Source organism: Muscardinus avellanarius (assembly GCF_963383645.1).
Source record: "Muscardinus avellanarius genome assembly, chromosome: 16".
In the NCBI taxonomy this organism is placed as follows: Eukaryota; Metazoa; Chordata; class Mammalia; order Rodentia; family Gliridae; genus Muscardinus; species Muscardinus avellanarius.
Window position 1 is genome coordinate 5,705,463 of NC_137802.1, and position 23,343 is coordinate 5,728,805.

At 50.1% G+C, this 23,343-nt stretch overlaps 1 protein-coding gene across 1 annotated transcript in view; it reads right to left on the reverse strand.

Annotated features, from left to right (window-relative positions):
- Positions 1 to 429: 429 nt before the first annotated feature.
- The window catches only part of ALKBH5 (alkB homolog 5, RNA demethylase), a gene marked incomplete at both ends in the record, with an annotated part of 28,906 nt that continues 5,992 nt past the window's right edge, over positions 430 to 23,343 (reverse strand). Inside the window, 3 exons of the mRNA XM_080712567.1 lie at positions 430 to 607; positions 1,372 to 1,530; positions 14,001 to 14,081. Coding sequence (XP_080568693.1) covers positions 430 to 607; positions 1,372 to 1,530; positions 14,001 to 14,081 — 418 coding nt within the window. The remainder of the gene's footprint in view (positions 608 to 1,371; positions 1,531 to 14,000; positions 14,082 to 23,343) is intronic.

Genomic DNA, 23,343 nt, shown 5'->3' on the forward strand with positions numbered 1-23,343 from the left:
CCCCCAGCGGGAAGGCTCCAAGAGAACGCAACCAAGTGTGACGCCAGTGGAGGGAAAAGGTGGGTGGGAGACTGAACTGAACTTTGTTCAGAACACCGAAAGATTTACAATGAAAGCAAAAACAAGAATTTCTTAACCCAAACACTCTGCTGCTTTGAACAAACCCAGCCTAACAGCCCACCCGAAGTCGACTGCCCCTCACACCTCCACCGGCCACTGTAGCAAGAGCCGTCCCCACAGGCGCCAACCGCCCGCCATCCAGGAGGCAGGCCAAGGACACGAGAACCCAGGCCTCGCCAATTCTGCTTTTCAGCCTTAATGGGCAACAAACCAAGGAAAAAATATATAGGATCAAAAACAAAAACTCAAAACAAAAGGCGGGACAGCTACATGAAGATGAGCAGAGTCCCGGGAGGGCGGCGGCCGGTCTCAGTGCCGCCGCATCTTCACCTTCCGGCTGGGGCTGCTGGCCGCCTCTGAGCAGTCCTCTGAGGACTCGTAGGACTTGCGCCAGTAGTTCTCGGAGCTGAAGCTGCCCCTCCGCCGGTGGGCAGGAAGCAGCACTGAGCGCCGGTTCTCTTCCTTGTCCATCTCCAGGATTCGGGGCCTGCAGAGGAAGGGGAGGGCGGTCACCAGAGCTGTCAGGAGGCCTGGTCCGAGTCCTCATCCTTGGCACGGCTGCCCCGGCTCAGCGGTCCTCAGTGAAGCGCTAGAACTGGCAGCAGCACTGGCACCGGAGCACCGTCAGCGCCGCTCTGCATCTTCAGGACATCTCAGCCACCCCGCATTGTCTGCCGGCTGAGTCTAGCACCCAGGACCTCCCAGGCCTGCTGGGCGGAGGCGGCCTCGAGACCTCACGCAGTCCTGCTGCGGACCTCTACCTCCCGACACCCCTCCCAACCCTCCCCCTCTTCTTTCACCAACTCCATCAGCCCCTGAAAACACCAAGCTCCTCTCTGCTGCGCCACTGCCCTCCACCAGTCCTTCCTGCTCAGCTCCTCATCCTTCCAGGCTCAAAACCCTCCCTGACCCTTCTCAAACACGCCCCTGGTTTACCTCTAAGTGCCAGGATTCCCTAACACCCAAGCTTAGACCCACAGGAGCAGGTGTCCAGGTAAGGCTGAACAGAACAGGGAAGCCACGGGCAGACGGCGACACACGCCCATTCGTCTCAGACTCTACCTGGCCCCTTCCTTCTGGGGTAATGGGGAGCTGGCCAGGGTCAGGTAGAAACGCCACCACTGCCACAACCCAGTGGCCCCAGGTGGACGGCTCCAGGGGCAGCACCCCCAGCCTCCTAAGCAGCCTGCCCCTAGCTTCTCAAGGCTGCCCCACGCTCTGCTGGCCTGGCCGAGGCCCCAAGTCAAGTACCTGTGGGCGGCATCAGGGTCTGCCTTGCGATGGGACCGTTTGGGCTTCAGAGCAGGGTCCCTGTTGTTTCCCGACAGACGATCTGAAGCATAGCTGGGTGGCAACACAGAGCTGCCGCTCAGAGACTTTGTTTCCAACCGGGGTGCGTCCAGTCTCGTCCTGCAGAGGAAGCACACAGGGGTCACCAGTAGGCCTCTGAAAGCGGAGACCCACTGACACGGCGCGACTCCTCTTTTAGGGTTCTCATACAGGCGGATTCTGATGGATGGAATCCAAGGACTAGCAGAGGGTTTAGAAATATGAAATTTAGCCGGGCGTGGTGGTGCACGCTTGTAATCCCAGCATTCGGGAGGCTGAGACAGGAGGATTATGGTTTGCAGACAGCCTCAGCTACTTAGTGAGGCCCTCTGCAACTCAGTGAGACCTGGTTTTAAAATAAAGAATAAAAATAGGGCAGGGGGTGTAGCTCGGAGGTCAAATGCCCCTGGGTTCCACCCCCAGACCTGCCAAAAAAAAAAAAAGCTTATTTTATTTATGTATTATTTTTGTAGTACGGGGAATTGAACCCAGGGATATTCTACCTCCAAGCTACACCTCCAGACCTAATTTACTTTTTATTTTGAAACAGTCCCACTGTTTCAAAGTAAGGCAGAGGGCCTAAGTTGCTGAGGCTGGCCATGAACCTGGGATCCTTCTGTCTCAGCCTCCCAAGTACTGGGATTATAAGCATGCGCCACCACGCCTGACTTAAAGTTTATTCATTTATATTTTGCAGTACTGAGGATGAAACCCAGGTGCTAGATTCTACCTCCAAGCTACATCCCCAGCCCTATTTTTTATTTATTTATTTTTTTTTTTTTTTTGCGGGTTTGGGGATGGAACCCAGAGGTATTTGACCTCCTAGATACTCCCCCTGCCCTATTTTTTATTCTTTATTTTGAAACAGGGACTCATTGAGTTGCGGAGGGCCTCACTAAGTAGCTGAGGCTGTCCGCGAACTGCGATCCTCCGGTCTCAGCCTCCCAAATGCTGGGATTACAAGCATGCGCCACAATGCCCGGCTTATTCTTTATTTTTGAAATGGGGTCTGAGTTACAAGGGCTTCACTAACCTGAGGCTGGTGGTGAACTGTGATCCTCCTGTCTCAGCCTCTCAAATGCTGGGATTACAAGTGTGCGCCACCATGCCCGGCAGGTGGGAAATTTTAAAGCTTCATCCAAATTTTACAGCCCCCTACCCAACCCCGATTCCAAAGCTGTTCTCCACTGGCCTGCAGTGAGCAGGCAGAGAAAACGGTCAGACAGGCAGAAGCTGTGAGAGACGAGTTTAAGCCTCGGTGAGCCTGACAGGCAGGAGCCACTCTGAACCTGGCGATCTCTGCTCTGCTCTCTGCTCTGGTCTCAGAGGGGAAGCATGACCTAGCCGCAAGACCCCAGCCTGGCACTGCCCCTGGGGTCCTGGCTGGTTGGCAGCCTTCCTTAGATTTCAGTTTCCCCACCTGAGCAAAGAAGGGAGAGAAGTGACTGGCTTCAGGCTCAGTTCACTTCTCAGAGTCCAGTGATCAGACAAGTGGCCTCCCTCAAGGCTCCAGTTCCTTGGGCAGAGGAAGTACTGAGCAACACCCAGACACAACAATGTAGGATCACCTCAGCCCCAAGGCTCTTCCAGACCTCATGCCCTTGAGCTGAGAGGTGGCAGAGATCAGCCCAAAGGAGACATCAGCCATTCAGCCGGAGTCAGGGGACTCCAGGAGCCTATAGCCTTGTGGAAAAAGTTCCTCCTTGGGCACCCACAGGGTTAAGACCCCACAGGTGCCAGGTGTCAGGCCAGGAAGCCCCAGAGCCCCCGTGAAGCCTAATGGGGCACTCTGGAGTTGTTTCCTCAGGGCGAGGGGCAGATGGCAAGAGCCACCAAGACAAGCCCGTGCTTCGCTTAACCCACACAATTCTGGGGCACATCCTGCCACAAACTGAGGCCCGGCAAGCCCTGGCCCTCTGCGCTTACTTCTCGGGGCAACCTGTCTGGGGAGATAGAGGTGAAGTGCCAGAGAGGCTGGAGAGCAGGCGGGACAGCTGAGCCTGGACAGACAGGCCAGGGGCCGGCCAGCCCTCTGCTTCTCCGGCTGCCCAAATTAAGAGAAGGGTTTGGTTTCCCCCAGAACATGACAGCCTTCCTGCCATTAGGAAAGAGCTCTCAAAAAGAGATGATGAGAGGTGGCCCTACCAGAAACCCAGCCTTCTGTGTTCACTCTGGGGGCGAGGCGCTCGGGGCTCCGACACAAACCCTGGACTATCATGGATCTCTTACAGCTGAGGGTCCGCCCTCCTGACACTTCAGGAGACTCACCTGCTGCAAGAAGCCAGGCCAGAGCTGCAGCCCAAGCCCAGAGCCCACTGCAAAGTTAAGCAGATTAACTTAAAAACATGCCTCTAACAAAAGGCAATCAACTCCCACAAAGCAGGCTGGGTCCCTCATAGTCTAACAGCCCCTCACAACTTGGAGTTAGGAGGTACAGTTCTAGTAGTGAGGTCTGGACCAGACCTAAGGAAGACCTGCCTTGCAGATCTGGGCCAGATATGTGCGGGTCAGCCCATGGACCACACCCAGAGGGACCACCCAGGGTGTCAGCACCTAACGGGGGCTGGGTCTAGGTAAAGGTGAAACTAGAACAAAGATAATGTGCCAGGTGCTTGGTGCATGCCTGTAATCCCAATACTTGAGAGGCTGAGACAGGAGGATTGAAGGTTCAAGACCAGCCTCAGCAATTTAGCAAGACCCTGGTTTTTTGTTTTGTTTTGTTTTTGGTACCAGGGATTAAACCCAGGAGCATTCCACCTCTGAACCATACCCCCAGCCCTATTTTACTTTATTATGACTTTTTTTTTTGGTGGTGGTGGTACTGGGGATGGAATGCAGGGGCATTCTACCTCCAAGCTATACCTCCAGCCCTGTATTTTATTCTTTATTTTGAAACAGGGTCTCACTGAATTGGAAAGGGCCTTGCCAAGTAGCTGAGGCTGGCGGCGAACCCAGATCCTCCTGTCTCAGCCTCCCAAATGCGGAGATTACAAGTGTGTGCCATCACGCCCTGCTTAACATTCATAAATTTAGCCACAAACGGCCCAATTTACAGGTGAGAACACATGAGTAGAGAAGGAGGCATCTGGAGAGGCAGCAGCAGAGCCAGGCCAGGAGTCTATGCCCACCGCCGCCCTGGTGGCTCACTGCAGCCCATCCCTCGGGGCAGGGACGCAGACTGATCAGAAGAGCCCGAGCCAGGCATGGGGGTACATGAGTGAAACCCCAGGACCTGGGAGGCTGTGACAGGAGGACCGCAGGTTTGTGGCCAGCCTCAGCTAGTTAGTGAGGCCCTCTGCAACTCAGTGAGACCCTGTTTCAGATGCAGGATGAACTTCCCCACAGGGGAGGAGGAGGCAGGACAGGACCACGCCCCGGAGGTGGCAGGGGTCTCTGTGGTGGCAATGCCCGGTTGAGGGATGAAGCCCCCAGCTCCCCCTCCACGCCCGGCCTCTGCTCATCCACACCAGCCCTACAGGCCAGCTGCTCAGTTTGGGTGGGGATCCTCTATGGCTCTGGTCAGTAAGCCAGGAGCCCAGCCTCCTTCAGACAGTGTCACGTGTGAGCTGCTCACCCCGTACACACGCCTCAGTGGCTCCCCAGCACCTTCCCCATGTCTCCCCCAAGTGTTTCAAGCCTCTCACCCCTTCTCTATTTTACGGTCTGGCTTGAGGACACCCCCAGACTTCCTGGACTCCAAACCTCTGTAAAGAACATTTATTTTTTTTTGGTGCTAGGGATGGAAACCTGGCACATCTCATGGTGGGCAAGCGTTCTGCCGCTGGCTGGCCACACTTCCCACTTCCCAGGCCAAAGAGCATCTCCTCTTCTTTTTTTTTTTTTGGTGGTACTGGGGGGTGGAATCCAGAGGCTTTCTACCTCTGGGCTATACTCCCAGACCTTTTTTATATTTTATTTGGAAACAGGGTCTCCCTAGGTTGCTCAGAGCCTCACTAAGTAGCTGAGGCTGGCTTCGAACCCGTGCGAGCCTCCTGTCTCAGCCTCCCAAGCACAGGGATTACAAGCGTGCGCCACCACGCCCGGCTTCAAAGAGCATCTCTTCTGACAGAACTGCCTCTGCCCCTGAGCACCTTCTGTTTTGGGCTGAGGACCAAGCATCCTCAAGCACCCTCAGGAGTGTTCTCTGGAAAGCCTTCCTTGACCAGTCCCCAGGGAGTTGTTCAATGGCTGACTTCCCCAAAGGCCAAGCAGAAAGGCCCCGCATTAACCACACTCCTGGTGCTGGCACAAAGCCTAGAATACTGGCCAGGCGTGGTGGTGCACACTTGTAATCCCAGCATTCAGGAGGCTGAGACCGGCGGAGGGCGGTTCACGGACAGCCTCAGCTATGTAGTGAGACCCTGTTTCAAAATAAAGGGCAGGGGGTATAGCTTGGAGGTCAAATGCCCCTGGGTTCTATCTCTAGACCCACAAAAACAAACAAAAGACCGACCTCCATTACCATTGGGCAGGTAAATTTCTAGAGGCTTTTCCCAGCTCTAGAGCACTGAGCTGAGTCCCGCTTGACCAAAAGCAAAGAAGTGGGCTGTTCACATTGCCTTGAGAGATCTATCTGCTTAACTGGAGAGTGCTTACCTCAAGAATGAGCCTTTTTCTTTTGGCAGTACTGGGGACTGAATTCAGAAACATTCTATGTCTGTGCTGCAAGCCAGCACTTCTCTATTTTTTATTTTAAAACAGGGTCTAGGTTACTGAGGCTGGGCTCCAACTTGTGATCCCGTCTCAGCATCCCAAGCACTGGGACGACAGGCAGGCACCACTGCACCCATGATGCCTGGCTTCCCAGTCTTTTTTCTTTTTGCGGAACTGGGGATGGAACCCAGGGGCATCCTACATCCAAGCTACAACCCCAGCCCTATTTTTTATTCTTTATATTTTGAAACAGGGTCTCACTGAGTTGCAAAAGGCCTCATTACTTAGTACCTGAGGCTGTCTGCAAACCATGATCCTCCAGTCTCAGCCTCCCAAATGCTGGGATTCCAAGCATGCGCCACCACGCCCAGCCCCGGTCTTCTTTTTGTGTATGGTACTGGGGATGGAATCCAGGGGCGTTCTTCCTCTGAGTTACACTCCTGGCCCTATTTGGATTAAAACAGAGTCTCAGTTGCTGTGGGCCTTGCTAAACTGCTGAGGCTAAGTCCCTCTGTCTCAGCCTTCCAAATACTGGGATTACAGGCATGCCCTGCTTCCCTGTCCTTTTTATTTGTGGGTCTGGGGATGGAACCCAGGGGCATTCGATCTCCGAGCTACATCCCTTGCCCTATTTTTTATCCTTTATTTTGAAATAGGGTTTAAGTTACGGAGGGCCTAAGTAGCTGAGGCTGTCCACAAACCGAGATTCTCTGGTCTCAGCCTCCCCAATGCTGGGATTACAGGCATGCGCCACCACACCCCGCTTTCCCTGTCCTTTTTTTTTAAAAAATCATTTATTTGGAGGCAGGGTCCAAGTTGCCCAGACAGACTCTGTGTTGCAATCCTCCTGCTTTAGCCTCCTGTGTAGCTGGGATTGCAGGTGTGGGGTTGCCCAGAGAAATGTCTGACAGCAGGCACAATGCAGCCTTGGGGGCTTCTGGAGACCAGAAGTCATCCTCTGAGAATCAAATGCTGCTCAAAGACCCCCTTCCTGCTCCCCTTATTCTGCACTGTCCCCTGTTCTCCACTACCCTCTGGCCTTTGCGCTCTCCTTTTTGTCCAGCCCAAACTCAGGAACCCAGTCCATGAGGCCTGCCCTGGTCTCTTAAGGTGGATGTAAGTTTGGGGTTTTATTGGTGGACACTCTCTACTTTGATTTTATTTATTTATTTATTTATTTATTTATTTATTTATTTATTTATTTATTTATTTATTTGCAGTACTGAGGATTGAACCCAGGGGCTTTCTAACTCCAAGCTATATACCTCCAACTTTATTTTTTATTCTTTATTTTAAAACAGGGTCTCATTAAGTTGCAGAGGGCCTCATTAAGTAGCTGAGGCTGGCCTTGAACCTGCAACCCCCTAGCCTCAGCCTCCCAAGCACTGGGATTACAAGCATGTGCCACCATGCCCGGTTTGCTTTGTGTTATAATGGAATGCAAACACAGGAAGAACCAATGGAGCGCCAAGTTTCCACAGTGCATCTTGCCTTGCATACAGTACGTAGGAGATACAAGTCTGAATCCCTGCTCGAAGATCATCCGAAGCAGCTCACTTTCTGTCTGATGCCCTTTCCACACAGAGCTCGTGCCTCCTACTCTCAGGAGCAATGTGTGGACCTTGGTGCTAGCAAGTTTCACCAGGAGAGGACCAGGGAGTAATGCAAGCACTGGAGTGCCCGGGCCCGGGGGTTCTTCACCTTCTAAGTTGATCAGCCTCTTGGTTATCCGACCAGTACATTAAAACTTTAACCACACCTATTAAAAGGTGAGGTCCAGGCCCTCTTCTGGGGGCACCAATGATTATGAAGAAAAGACGGCCAGGCGTGGAGGTTACTTTTGTAAACTCAGGTTCAAGGATAATCTCAGCAATTTAGTGAGAATGTTAAAAAAATAAATAAAACAGGGCTGAGGTAGCTCAGACGTAGAATGTCCCTGGGTTCAATCACAACGATGGATGGATGGATGGATGGATGGATGGATGGATGGATGGATGGACGGATGCACGCACGCACACTGACAGCTTGTTCTGGGTGGGATGCTGAGAAGCCTGCAATTGCTGCCTCACCCGGCCCTCTAGAGTGGTCCTCTTGATACATCACACAGCAATTAGCTCTCTATATTCAGAGGCAATAAAGCCCCTTTACTGAGTTCCAGTTTCTTAATTCAAAGCTTCTACTCCAGTGACACACTGGGAGTAAGGGCAGGCCCGGGGAGCTCCACTGTGCACTAGGGAGCCCAGGTTAAAGGCCTCACTCAGCCGGTTAATGACTGTGACCACAAACACTGTTAACATCAAACTTCAGACTCAAGATTTCACTCCTGGGAAAGCTCTCAAAAGGTCACTTCCAAGCCGGGTGTGGGGCATACAAGTCATCCCAGCATTTGGGAGGCTGAAACCGGAGGAGGATCGTGGTTCAAGGACAGCCTCAGTTAATTAGTGAGGCCCTGTTTCAAAATAAAGAATAAAAAAATAGGGCAGGGGGTATAGTTTGGAGGTTGAATGCCCCTGGGTTCCATCCCCAGACCCGCAAAAAAAAAAGTCACTTCCAACGTTCCAGTGAGAAACAAGGGCACAATGTGCATGAAAACCCAGCATCATTCATGTTCAAAGAAGCTACATTTTGTCCAACCAGAAAGCACTTGGCAGTCATCCTTTTGGATGCCCTTAGAAAGATCTGCCAGTCTGCCTGACAGGAACTAACGTTTAGTCCTCAGATCCTCAGTCTGTGAAAACTTTTTGGGAGAGTAGGGGCAGTGCTGGAGATGGAACCCAGGGCCTCCCCACACGCTAAACATGCCCTCCACCCTGAGCAACATCCCCAGCCCAACTTGTGCCATCTTTGGCTTGGCTGCTTTTTGGTGCTGCGGGTTGAGCCCAGGGACATTCTACCTCCAAGATACACTCCCAGCCATGTTTTATTCTTTATTTTGAAATGGGGTCTCACTAAGTTGCAGAGAGTCTAAGTTGCTGAGGCTGGCCACAAACCTGTGACCCTCCTGTCAGCCTCCCAAGTTCTGGGATTACAAGCGGGTGCCATGCTGCAGATTATTTATTTAATGTATTTATTTGCAGTTCTGGGGATGGAACCCAGGGGCATTCTATCTTCGAGCTACACCCCCCAGCCCTATTTCTTATTCTTTATTTTGAAACAGGGTCTCACTAAGTTGCAAAGAACCTCACTTAGTAGCTGAGGCTGTCCGCGAACCACGTCACCGGCCCAAATGCTGGGATGACAAGCGTGGTCCACCAGGCCCTGCCTGCAGATACTTTAAAGTAGGTGAGGACTGGAAGATGAAGGGAAGAATCTCTCGGGAGACGAGGCTGGATTTATTTTGCAGGCAACAGAGATGCCTGAGCCTGTCTCTGCAGCTGGGCACGCCAGGGAAGCTGGGCTAGCCTCACACCAAAGCTCTGGTTTCTGCTCTCCGGTCCAGTCCCTGGAGAGTTCTTGAGCCCACTCAAGTCAGAAAGTCCAGGAGCCCCAGTTGCCCACAAAGCCACTCCCAAGGTCAGGTTACTGCAGGGCCAACTGGCAAGGAGTTCCTAAGGGAGTCAGTGAAGACGCTGAGGAGCATCTGACTCAGTGTGCCTGGACACCACTCAACAGGAAGGAAGCATCTAGAAGGCTGACTGGATGTTCCGGCTATGGGCAGCTCTAGCAAAGACTTCCCCAAGATAAACTACAGTGAGAGGCTGGAGCACCTGGGAAGTTACTGTTACCATTCTATGCCCAGCTGAGATAGCGACTGTCCAGGGCCGGGCCTGGCAAGCCACCTGCCCCTCCTGCAGCTGGCTGGAAGTAACAGGTACGGCCTGAGAAGAATGACAGGGAAGACAGGCCAACAGGAAGCTACTCTGGATTTTACTACTTTCAGGTTCTGGGTTTTGACTTGTGCTGGAAACCATAGGAAAAGAAAGTAGAAAGATGATAAACACTATTCCTTTGATCAGCTCTGGGAATATTTTTCATGTAGAGGAGAGAGCTTGCCAACCACCAGGATGACCAGCTTCTGGAGTTCGCACACGAGCGTGGATCACATCCACACCACCAAAGGACAAAGTAACAGAGCCCCGCCAAGGAGGCTCCACTACCACCGTATTCTGGAGTTGTGAGCCCTCAGACCCAGGGTGCCAAAGTTACTAACTGAAGTTAAAACGATGGCAAGGTAAGCCGGGCATGGTGGCGCACACCTGTAATCCCAATACACGTCCCAACACACGAGAGGCGGAGACAGGAGGATTTGCAGGGTTGAAGCCAGCCCCAGCAACTTAGACCTATTTACAAATAAATAAAAGCAAGCTGGGGGTGGAGGCTTGGAGGTAAAATGCCTCTAGGTTTAATTCCAGTATTATACACACACACAGGAAAAGATGGCAAGTTGGAAAAACAGACCCATAAACCAACAAACAATGGGGTGTGTGTGGTGTACTAGGGAGGCGAGACAGGATCATGAGTTCAAGGACAGCCTCAGCAAGCAGTGAGATGCTCAGCAATGAGACTTTGTTTCAAAACAAAACCAAAAAAGGGCCCGGAGTGTAGCTCAGAGGTAGACCGCCCCTTGGTCCAATCCTCAGTACCATGAAAATAAAAACTGAATAAACCAACAAACAGCTCGCAAAAGCCAAGGCTGGAACAAAGTGAACGTAGATACTCAAGGGCCCGTAATGATATAAATGAGTAAATAAACGGAGAGCCAAGTTGGCGGCCCACACTTGTAATCCCAGCGCTTGGGAGGCTGAGACCGGAGGATCACAGGTTCAAGGCCAGCCTCAGCTAACTGAGTGAGGCCCTCTGCAACTCAGTGAGACCCTGTTTCCAAATAAAGAATAAAAATTAGGCCGGGCGTGGGGCGGATGCTTGTCATCCCAGCATTCGGGAGGCTGAAACCGGAGGATCAAGGTTCGCGGACTGCCTCAGCTACTTAGTGAGGCCCTCTGCAACTTAGTGAGACCCTGCTTCAAAATAAAGAATAAAAATGGGGAGGGGGTGTGGCTCGGAGGTCAATGCCCTGGGTTCCATCCCCAGACCCGCAAAAAAAAAAAAAAAAAAAAAATTAGGGCTGGGGGTATAGCTTGGAGGGAGAATGCACCTGGGCTCAATCCCCCATACCACAAAAATAAATAAATGCAGGAAGAACAGTGAAACCGCCTATGTAGACGAGATCCTGAAGGAAGCGGAGCTCATTCCTCACTTTTTGGGGTTCCGGATTGTTTTGTCTGCGGTGCTGGAAAATGACCATCGGCACACGTGCTAAGCAGGTGCTCTCCCACTGAGCCACACCTAGCCTTTTTGTTTACAGAGACTGTTTTTTGGTACTGGGAATTGAACCTAGGGGAATTCTACCTCCCAGCTACACCCCCAGTTCTTTTTATTTATTTATTCTGAAACAAGGTCTTGCTAAGTTGCTATGGCTGGCCTTGAACCTGCAATTCTCCTGTCTCAGCCTTCAGGCAAGCGCCACTGTATCCAGCTGCTTGTTTTTTTTCTAAGAGGCAGGGTAGGGTTCAATCTCCAGTATCAAAAAATAAAGGGGGGTGTGTGTGAGAGAGTCTTGTTATGCTAAGCCCGGGCTGGCCTTGAATTCCTGAACTCAGCGATCCTATCTCAAACCAAAGTAGCTAGGAATACAGGTGCACAAGCAGCAATTGGCCTCACTCTGTGTGTGTGTGTGTGTGTGTGTGTGTGTGTGTGTGTGTGTGTGTGTTTTACTGGGAATGAACCCAGGGGTGTTGTACCACTGAGCTATGCCCCCAGCCCTTTTTATTTTCTATTTTAAAAGAGACTAAGTTATTGCACACTGACCTCAAGTCTGCAATTCTCCTGTCTCAGCCTCCCAAGTACTAGAATTGCAAGCATACTCAAGTCTGCAATTCTCCTGTCTCAGCCTCCCAAGTACTAGAATTGCAAGCATAAAGATAAAACCCAGGGCCTCATACATGCTAGGCAAGTGCTCTACTACCAAGCTACATTCCAACTTCCCAATCACTCTGCCTGCCTGTGTGTGTGTGTGTGTGTGTGGGGTCTACCTCTGAGTTATACCCCTAGTTCTATTTTATTTTTATTTATTTTTGCGGGTCTGGGGATGGAAGCCAGGAGCATCTGACCTCTGAGCTACACCCCCAGCCCTATTTTTAATTTTTAATTTTTTTTTTTTTTTTTTTTTTTTTTGCGGTACTGGGGATGAAACCCAGGGGCATTCTACTTCTGAGCTATACCCCCAGCTCTTTTTTTTTTTTTTTTTTTATTCTTTATTTTGAGGCAGTTTCTCACTGAGTTGCAAAGGGCCTCAACTAAGTAGCTGAGGCTGGGCACGAACCAAGATCCTTCAGTCTCAGCCTTCCAAATGCTGGGATTACAATGTGCACCACCATGCCCGGCTCTTTTATTCTTTATTTTGAAACAGGGCCTCACTAAGTAGCTGAGGCTGTCCGCAAACCGCGATCCTCAGGTCTCAGCCTCCTGAATGCTAGGATTACAAGTGTGTGCCACCATGCCCACATATATATATCCCTCTCCCTCTCCCTCTCCCTCTCTCTCTTTGGAAACAGGGTCTTACCAAGTTGCAGAGGGCCTCACTAAATTATAATTTTCATTGGGATTACAGGTCCATACTACCACACCTGGATCCTTTCTTTATGGTGCTAGGAATTGAACATAGGGATGTTCTACCTTTGAGCTACACCCCAACCATATTTTTTATTTTGAAACAGAGTCTGAGTTACGGAGGACCTAAGCTGCTGAGGCTAGTCTTGAACCTGTCTCAGCCTCCCAAGTACTGGGATTACAGGAATGGACCACCACTCATGGGTTTTTTTTTTTTTTTTTGGCACCAGGAATCGAACCCAGATGTATTCTACCTCTGAGCTATACCCAGCCCTATTTTTTATTCTTTATTTGGAAACAGGGTCTCAGTGAATTGCAAAGGGCCTCACTAAGTAGCTGAGGCTGTTCGCGAACCACGATCCTCCTGTCTCAGCCTCCCAATGCTGGGGTTACAAGCGTGCGCCACCACGCCTGGCTTGCTACTTTGATTTCTTCATTATAACAAACATACCATACCAATGTAAGATATTAATAATAGAGGAAATGGAATATTGGACACTCTGTATTATCATCACATTTTCTATATATTTGAACTGCTCCAAAATAAGTTTATTTAAATTTTAAAGAAGACGGCAAGCTTTACATATCCTGATCAAGCCTCAATCTACACCGACCTCCATGGAAACCTGGGCACCACCGCTCTCTGGCCCTTCCCTCCAAAAGGAAGGCTCGTCTTCCTTTGACTCAGTGTGTGGCCGACGCTGCTGACAGACCTGCTGCTCACCCCGTGAGGAGAACGCTGGCGAGCTCAGGTGTACAGATGTCAGTCCAGCCACAAACCCCCTCACCAAAGGGGAACAGCCACCTCTGAGCCAGCGAAACGCTGTGTCTGTGTCCTCACCTCCAGCCTGTGTCCTTCCTCACTCCCTGCTCCTCCCAGAAGTAAAACCCAGGCATTTTAAAGCAGGCTGCTAAGGCACTGTCTAAAAATAATCACTGAGCGCACATGTGACAAGCCAAAACTAAGGCGGCGAGGGATAGGTTGGGGCGGCAGGAAGAGGTTTGGAAAAGTCTCCCCAAATCTTGTCTCAAACTGCCCATAAATACTGGGAGCATGTGCTTTTGCTCAGTCCCGGAAACCTTCAACAGCCAACAAACTTCACTTCCTGTTGAAAAGACAACAGCCGTATGCTTGCCGAGGGTGTATGAAAAGCAGAACCCATGGCCTTCGGCTCTCCAGGCCTCACCCTTCCAGGGGACTGGGGCAAGAGAGTTCTAAAGGGACCCAAACCCCATCTCCAGACAGGCCCAGCAGCAGGACAGAAAAGGCCAGCGGCCAGGGCACTTACTTCCTGAGGATGATGACTGCGCGGCGCTCCTTGATGTCCTGAGGCCGTATGCAGTGAGTGATTTCATCAGCAGCATACCCACTGGAAAGAAACAGAAGGCGCCACCTTGAAGAGCAGAGTCCTGAGGCTCAGGGCTGCAGGGTTATTCACAAGATTTAAGGATCTACATAAAAGGGAAATACACTTGTAATCCTAGTACTTGGGAGGCTGAGGCAGGAGGATCACAGGTTTGTGGCCGGCCTCAGCTACTTGGTGAAGCCCTCTGCAACTTACTGAGACCCTGTTTCAAAATAAAGAATAAAAATAGGACCGGGGGCTCTAGCTCAGAGGTAGAATGTCCCCGGGGCCAGGCGTGGGGGCGCACGCTTGTCATCCCAGCGCTTGGGAGGCAGACACAGGGGGATCGCACAAGTTCGAAGCCAGCCTCAGCTACTTAGTGAAGCTCTCAGCAACTTAGAGAGACCCTGTTTCCAAATAAAATAAAAAATAGGGCTGGGAGGTAGAAAGCCCCTGGGTTCTACCTCCAGTACCAAAAAATAAAAACAGGGCTGGGAGTATAGCTCAGAGATACAATGTATTGGGGTAAAAAAAAAAGAAAAAAAAAAAAAAGAAAGAAAGAAAAAAGAAAAAGAAAGAAAGAAATACTTCTGGGAGCATAAAACCCAGCGACTTAGGAGGCTGAAGCAGGAAAATGGCAAGCTCCAGCCTGGGTAACTTGGCAGACCTTGTTTGAACATAAAAAAATAAAGGGCTGGGGGTGTAACCTGGTGGTAGAGTGCCCCTAGGTTCAATGCCCATTACCACAAAGAACAACAAAACAAAGAGAAATATCACATTAAGCACCAGGAAGATTCTGCCCAGAACCACTCAAGGAAAAAACCTGGCACAAGACAAGCAGAACCACTGGCCTCTTAAGGCAGAGGCCAAAACAGGACTCTCACAGCACAGGCCAGGAGCACTTCTTCTGGAGGGTTTGTGCGGTTCTGGGGACTAAACCCAGGGGGAATTAAACTTTGAGCTTTACTCCCATTCCCATTTTGTTTTATTTTGAAACCGGGTCTCACTGGGTTACTACGTGCTTGTCTCAAACTGAGATCCTCCTCTCTGAGATAACAATATGCAAGACCGTGCCCAACTTCAGAAACCCTTTCTTTCTTTGTGGTAGTGGGGGTTGAACACTTTTTATTTTTCATTCTGAAACAAGATCTCCCTCGGTCACTGAGACTGGCCTTGAACCCGTGACTGATCCTGTCTCAACCTCCCAAGCACTGTGATTATAGTTGTCATCATGCCCATATAGGGGCCCCTCCCCCCCTTTGGGTACTGGGGATTGAACTTAGGGGCATCCTACCTTGAATCTACAACTCCAGACCATATTTTTTATTTTGAAATAGGGTTTTGCTAGATTGTCAAGGCTGTCATCAAAGCTGCAATAGTCCTGTCTCAGCCTCCCAAGTACTGAGATTATAAGCCTGCACCACCATGCCTGGCTAGAACCCTTTTTTTCTTTTTTGTGGTACTGGGGATGGAACCCAGGGGCAGTCTACCTCCAAGCCACATCCCCCAGCCCTATTTTTTATTCTTTGTATTTTGAAACAGGGTCTAAGTTACAAATGGCCTAAGTAGTAGCTAAGGCTGACCTCAAACCATGATCCTCCTGTCTCAGCCTCCCAAATGTTGGGATTACAAGTGTGTGCCACCATGCCCGGCATTAGAACCCCGGCATTTTTTTTGGGTGGTACTAGGGTTCTTGGAAACCCTTCTATCTCCGGGCTACACCCCCAGACCTATTTTTATTTGGAAACAGGGTCTCTTAAGGCGGTGAGGCTGGCTTCAAACCCGCGCGATCCTCCTGTCTCTGCCTCCCAAGCACGGGGATGACAAGCATGTGCCACCACGCCTGACTAGAACCCTTCTTTTAAACAGCCTTTAAGAGAGCTGGGCATGGTGGCGCATGCCTGTAATCTCAGTACTTGAGAGGCTGAGACATGAGGATTGCAGACTCTTGGCCAGCCTCAGCAACTTAGTGAGGCTGCCACAACTTAGACAGTTTCAAAATTAAAAAAATGAAATCGGGCCGGGGATGTAGCTCAAAGGTAGAAAAGCTCTGGTTTCAATCCCCCGTATCACAAAAAAAAAAAAAAAAAAAAAGTGAGACCCTCAGCACTGCAATCTCTAGGCACTGCAAAAGTAAAAATAAAATGAAAAAACAGAGCCCTCGAAGGGGCAGACTTTAGAGGCCCTAGAGGCAGCTGGAGGGACTCAGGGAGACCCTGGTGAGGAGACGGCGATCCCCTCCTCATTCTCCCTCCCTTCCCCTCAGCCTTCGGCAAGCAAGGGAGTCAAGGCAGCTGCTCACAACACTGACTCACCAGGGGAACTAGGGCTGCCTCAGTCCAAGGAGAATTCATTTACTGAGAGGCCTGTGCTTTAAAAGCCGCCTCTGGGGGGCTCCAAAATTTTGAAGACAGCTGTGTTTGGGATATTTTAAGAATTTCCATCACACTCAAATTTCTATTTATTTTCAACAAGTTACATGGTTTTTAAAACTGCTCCCTGGCCAGTGAGTGTGGGTAATGATTGTCCTCTTCTCAGCTAGTGTCTTTCCCACTTGAAACGCGAGAGGCAACTCCATTCTTTTTTTTTTTTTTTTTTTTGTGGCACTGAGTTCCTGGAAGCCCTTCTACCTCAGGGCTACACTCCCAGACCTACTTTATACTTTTTTATTTTTGGAAACAGGGTCTCTTAAGCCAGCGGGGCTGGCTTCGAACCACCGCGATCCTCCTGTCTCCGCCTCCCAAGCGTAGGGATTACAAGCGTGTGCCACCACGCCTGGCGGCAACTCCATTCTTGAGCCCCCCGTGCTCTCAATGAGTGCCTGGCACCTGGCACCCAACAGACACCCCACCGGGCTGTGGCAGATCTGTACAGCCAGAACCTCGCCTGCTGCCAGCTTCGTGGGAAGAGCCGTGTCCTCAGCTTCTTCCATGCACAGGACTCCTGGCTAACTCTGGACCACAAACTTTTTGTCTTGATTGCTTATCAGTTCCATCTCAATAGTGGCTGTACAAAGCCAGGCGTGGTGGCCCACGCTTGTAATACCAGCATTCGGGAGGCCGAGACAAGAGGATCGCGGTTCGCAGACAGCCTCAGCTACTTAGTGAGGCCCTTTACAACTCAGTGAGACCCGGTTTCAAAATAAAACATAAAAAATAAAAAATAGGGCAGGGGGTGTAACTCGGAGGTTGAATGCCCCTGGGTTCCATCCCCAGACCAGGAAAAAAAAAAAAAAAAAAAAGAGTGGCTGTACAGACACATGCTTAACTGTCAGAAACACCACGGGCCTGGGAAGGACTCCTTGAAGTCCAACCAAACTGTGGGTGAGAACTAGATGCTAGAGCCAGTAAGAAATGAAAAGCCAGCCGAGCATGGCGGTGTACACCTGTAATCCCAGTCCTTGAGACTGAGGTAGGAAGATTACAGGTTCAAGGACAGCATCAGCAAGTAGTGAGACTATAATCAATCTAGTGAGACTGTTTCAAAATAAAAAGCCTGGGAGTGTAGCTCAGAGGTAGAATGCCTCTGGGTTCAATCCTCAGTATATAAAAGAAAGAAAGAAAGAAAGAAAGAAAGAAAGAAAGAAAGAAAGAAAGAAAGAAAGAAAGAAAGAAAGAAAAGGCAGGCTGCTTGAGGAGGCTCAGTCCCTACAGGAAGCACCGCTGACCTGGAAACCTGTTTGGAGGCTTCAATGGTGGAAGAACAGACCTTGACTTTATAGACTGCCCTATTCCAAGCGACTCCTAGATCAGGATTCTTCAAGGTTTTCTGTGAACACCAGCCCCACAAGAGACTATGGACAAATGTGCTGTCAAATTGACATGAAGAATATCGATCAGAGTTTCAAAAGCCCAGTATGTTAAAGGATCTGAGAATTACTAAGCAAAAGAACCTGTTGACTTTTTTTTAACTGAAACCAAAGAACCCTCTCTCAAATAACACCTATTAACATCTGTCAGATGGAGCCAGGCATGGTGGTGCACGCCTCTAATCCCAGTATTTGGGAGACTGAGACAGAAGGATCATAGGTTCAAGGCCAGTCTCAGCAACTTAGCAAGACCCTGTTTCAAAATAAAGGCAAACCAAGTATGGTGGTGCATGTTTATAATCCCAGAACTTGGGAAGCTAAAACAGAAGAATCGCAGGTTTGAAGACAACCTCAGCGAGTACTGAGACTCATCAACCTATCCAGAGACCCTGTTTCAAAAATAAGCCAGAGCCAGGAGTGGAGGCACACACTTGAATCCCAGCATTCGGAAGGCGGAGACCGGAGGATCGCGGTTCGCAGACAGCCTCAGCTACTAAGTGAGGCCCTCTTGCAACTCAGTGAGACCTGGTTTCAAAATAAAGAATAAAAAATAAGGCAGGGGCTATAGCTCAGAGGTTGAATGCACCTAGGTTCCATCCCCAGACCTGGAAAAAAAAAAAAAGGAATAAAAAATAGGACTGGGGGTGTAGCTGGGAGGTAGAATGCCCCTGGGCTCAATCTCCAGTACTGTAAAGATAAAAATAAAAAAGGCTGAGGGTGTAGCTCAGAGGGAGAATGTCCCTGGATCCAATCCTCAGTACCAAAAAAGAAAAGAGAAAAACCTGTCAACCCACAGTGAAAATGGCCACATGAAAGTTATGGAATGGAAGAGAGCTGGGTTCGCTCCGCCACCTACGAGCTTTGCGACCTTGTTTGGTCACATGCTGATCCTAAACCTCAGTTTCTTATCTGCAGTAACGAGAGCACTAAGTTTTTAGGTGTTCATTTGGTTATGCTTTATAACTTAAGATAGTCATTGTCATTCAAAGAACTCTAAGATTTCATTTATTCAGTAATGAACCCAGGAATACTTTACCACTGAACTACATCCCTAGCCCTTTTTGAAATTTTATTTTGAGACAAGGTGTCACTAAGTTGCCAAGGCTGGCCTCAAATTTGCAATCCTCCTGCCTGGCCTTCTGAGTCACTGGGATTATAGGTGTGTACCACCACTGTGCCAGGAAAGACTACCAGATTTAAAAAGGCAGACATCCCCTTCCAGACAGAGCTCTATGACTCACCCAGTCGACACCCCTGTAAAAGGCAAGGTAAGAAGCCCACCTACAGGGCATGTGTGAGATTAAGCTCGAGATGCTTCCCGCCATCTGTTAAGCACTTGACACAGCCAGAGGCCCAGAGGCCACCCGGGGCAAGCCAGAAACCTGGGTTCTGCACCTGTTGAGGAGTCATGATCTGGGATCACCCTGCAAAATGTGCCAACAGCAGAGGCTTCCAGGGCCCCATTCCCAGGGCTAGGAGCTCTAGGTCTCATCCCACACCGGCAAATGAAGTCTGGGTTGTCAGGTCGTCCCACATACTCTATACACACAGGCTTCCCAAAAGAGCCAAGTCTAAAGCACATTTCTGTCTGTATCCTCACTGCTAGCCACAGGCAATGCTCCCTGCTGTTAACAAGTGTTACCAACATGTCTGACTTGGCGCCAGGCTTGACCAAGGGCCTGGACTGCTCATCTCCAGCACGGAGCCACTTCTCTTAATGCAGTTCTGGAGCAAATCCAGATGCTCGTCAAAGCTTTCCTGCAACCGTGCTCCCTGCCTCCATCCTCCAAAGGGCTGGACAACAAAAAAGCCACACCAGGTTCCTGCCCTGAGCCTTGGCCTCAAAAGAACCAGTGTGGAGACAGTGTGTCCAGACCCACAGAAATGACCTCGGCACTGACCCTACCTGGAGGGCTCATTCACACTGGTCTTCAAGCACTTCCTGGCAGCTGTGAAACTCTACTGACCACTCCTCAGAGTACTAGGAGCTCCTGTGAACTCAAAGTTCCCACCAAGAGCCGGGGGTGGTGATGCACGCTTGTAATCCCAACATCGGGAGGCTGAGACAGGAAGATCACGGTTTGCAGCCAGCCCCAGCTACTTAGTGAGGCCCTTTGCAACTCAGTGAGACCCTGTTTCAAAATAAGGCTGGGGTGTAGCTCAGAGGCAGAATACCCCTGGGTTAAAAAAAAAAAAAAAAAAAAAAATTCTGACCAAGAGAAGCTCTCTCCTGGCCAAACTTCGGCAGAACGTGCCCAACAGAGACCCCAAAATGTTATTTACTGCTAAGGAACCTACTCACTACAAGAGAAACGGTATGAAAGCCCAGTCTGCCAGTTTGAAACTTAATATGTCCGAGTCCTGCCCTACCTTTGGCATGAAGAACAGTCCCAGTACCTCATGCTCTTTTGTTTTCACAGGGAACCGAGAGGAGGAAATACCTCACGCCGTCCTGCCATGCAGCCTGCCTGCTCCTTGCCTAGCCTGGGCCCCAACCCCCAGCAGCAATGATCAGTGCACCACAAGCCATCACGAGTGGCACAGCCTAGCTCTGTTATCCAACAGTCCTGTGTCTCAGAGACTCTTAAGAAAGCTGACACCTCTCTCCTCCTCTGAGCTCTCCCTGAATTCCCGTGAGCCGTTTCCTCCATGATGACCAACCACTCTCTCCTAGGACTCTACTACATTTGGCTTGTGGAAACTGCGTCTTCCCTACAGGACAAAGCTCTTCAAATCTTCAAAGGCCTTATTCAATTCTGCATACAGTGGACAAAAAAGAAATGTGTATTAAGCCAAACTACTCTACCACTCTGAAACCTCAGTTTGTGTGTGTGTGTGTGTGTGTGTGTGTGTGTGTGTGTGTGTTACCAGGGATTGAACCTAGGGGCATTGTCCCCCCAAGCTATACCCCAGCCCTTTTTATTTTTTGTTTTGAAGTAGGTTATTGATTAGGTTACTGCAAGTCTCAGTAAGTTGCGGAGGCTGGCCTCGAACCTGTGATACTGTCTCAGTCTCCTAAATACTGGGATTACCAGTGTATACCACCATGCCCAGCTGCTTCAGTTTCTGTACCTGCAAAATAGATCACAGCAAGCCCTTCTTCAGAGGATTAGATGCAACTTAGAGGAGGAGTTTGAAAACCTGTAAGGGACTATGTAGACCTATGTATCTCTCCTCTGGGGACAGCTTTGGAAATCGAGTTATTAAAGCACATTATTTGTGTGTGTGTGGGGGGGGGTCTGGGGATGGAACCCAGAGGCGTTTGACCTCCGATCTACACCCCCTGCCCTATTTTTTATTCTTTATTTTGAAACCGGGTCTCACTGAGTTGCAGAGGGCCTAAGTACCTGAGGCTGTCTGCGAACCGCGACCTTCCAGGTCTCAGCCTCCCGAATGATGGGATTAAAGCATGCGCCACCACGCCCAACTTTTTAAAGCACATTTCCAAGATGGCCACCATTTCTCTTCTACTCTGCGCCCTGCCTAGACCAAGACAGATGAGATGAAGGGATTGGCCACGATCACAGCCAGGTGACAGTCTCCCTGCACCTGGGACTTCCTACCCCCGACCCCCGGAGTCCACCTCATCACTGACAAGCCCAGAGGACTGAGAGACTGAGGCTTTGGGGGGCAGCAGGTAGGCCACCTGGACACAGGGGCAGGACAGTGAGCTCAAGTTATTTACGAGACCCATGTGTCCAAGAAGACACATGGCTCAATTTTGAGGAATCCTGGGGCTTTCTGAATTCAGAGAGAAGCCCCACCTGCTGCAGCCCAATTCTACACACCTTAAGTTACAGACAGGTGCTGAGCAGAGAAGGCAGCTCATCTCTCAAGATGCCCTTATCTAAACTTCAAGCATTTAGCAGTGTGGCGAGAGGTCGGTCTTCTGTGATTACTCCAGCACCCCGGCTCCCATTTTGCAAAAGAGGAAAACCGAGGCCCAAAAGGTTAAGTAACTTGCTGAGAGTCAAACAACTACGCTGGAATTGCCAAGTTTGCCACCAAACTTTTTTGGTGGTGGTGGTAGGGCGAGTAGTTTAGGTAGCTAGGGTAGGAAAAAATGCCTGTGTTTCCTGGTAACAGGGTCTACTCCGTCCTGGGGTTTGGCTGGCCTCAAAAGATACATGCACAACCACCAGCACCATGAAAGAGGTCTGCAAAGATGAGCCTCTGCCCTCAGACCATTATCTCAAGGACGGCTGCACACCAACTACACCAACTGCCCAGTCTAAAATGGCCAGTCAAGCCGGGCGTGCGGCGCACGCTTGTCATCCCAGCATTCGGGAGGCTGAGACCGGAGGATCGCGGTTTGCGGCCAGCCTCAGCTCCTTAGTGAGGCTCTGCAACTCAGTGAGACCGGGTTTCAAAATAAAGAATAAAAAATAGGGCAGGGGGTGTAGCTCAGAGGTCGAATGCCCCTGGGTTCCATCCCCAGACCCGCACGCACACACACAAAAAAACCAGTCAGAACTAACATTTTTATGATCTATTTATTCTCTGCTTGCTCTTAGCTTCGTGATTGAGACCATGGCTCACTATTACCTTTCTTTCCTTTGCTGCCCTCTGCCTTTTTAAATTTCATTTATTTTTGCCACAAATGGGATGGAACCCAGGGCCACAGTACAGCCCCCCCCCCTTTGTTTTTTGCTGTACTGGGGATTGAACACAGGAGCATTCTGCCTCCGAGCTACACCCTCAGCCCTATTTTTTATTCTTTTTTTTCTTGTGGTACTGGGGATGGAACCCAGGAGCATTCTACCTCCAAGCTACCACCCCCAGCTCTATTTTTTATTTTGAAACAGGGTCTCACTGAGTTGCAAAGGGCCTAAGTAACCAAGGCTGTTTGCTAACCGAGATCCTCTGGTCTTGGCCTCCCAAATGCTGGAATTACAAGTGTGTGCCTCCACGCCCAGCTTTTTTTTTTTTTTTTTTTTTTTTTTTGGTGGTACTGGGGATGGAACCCAGAGGCTTTCTACCTCCGAGCTATACTCCCAGACCTATTTTATATTTTATTTGGAAACAGGGTCTCACTACGTTGCTGAGAGCCTCACTAAGTAGCTGAGGCTGGCTTTGAACCTGTGCGATCCTCCTGTCTCAGCCTCCCAAGCACGGGGATTACAAGCGTGCGCCACCACGCCCGGCTCCCAGCTTTTTTTTTTATTTTGAGACAAGGTCTCACTAAATTGCTGAGGTTGGTGTCAAACTTTCTATCTTCCTGCCTCAGCCTCTAGAGTGGCTGGGATTACAGATGTATACCACCAAACTCAACACCTTCTTTCTTGCTAGGTCTGGCAACACCAAGGGCAGCCAACCTTGATGGCCAAGAGCCCCTCCTGAAAGGACACAGCCTTGAGTTTATCCCATGGTTCCTCCCCCCCCATGGAAAACACAAGACTGCACACGGATGTGGCCCAGGACGTATCTGTCCTACTTTCCCAACTATTTTAAGCCAAGAAGCTAAATTTTGCTCTGAAC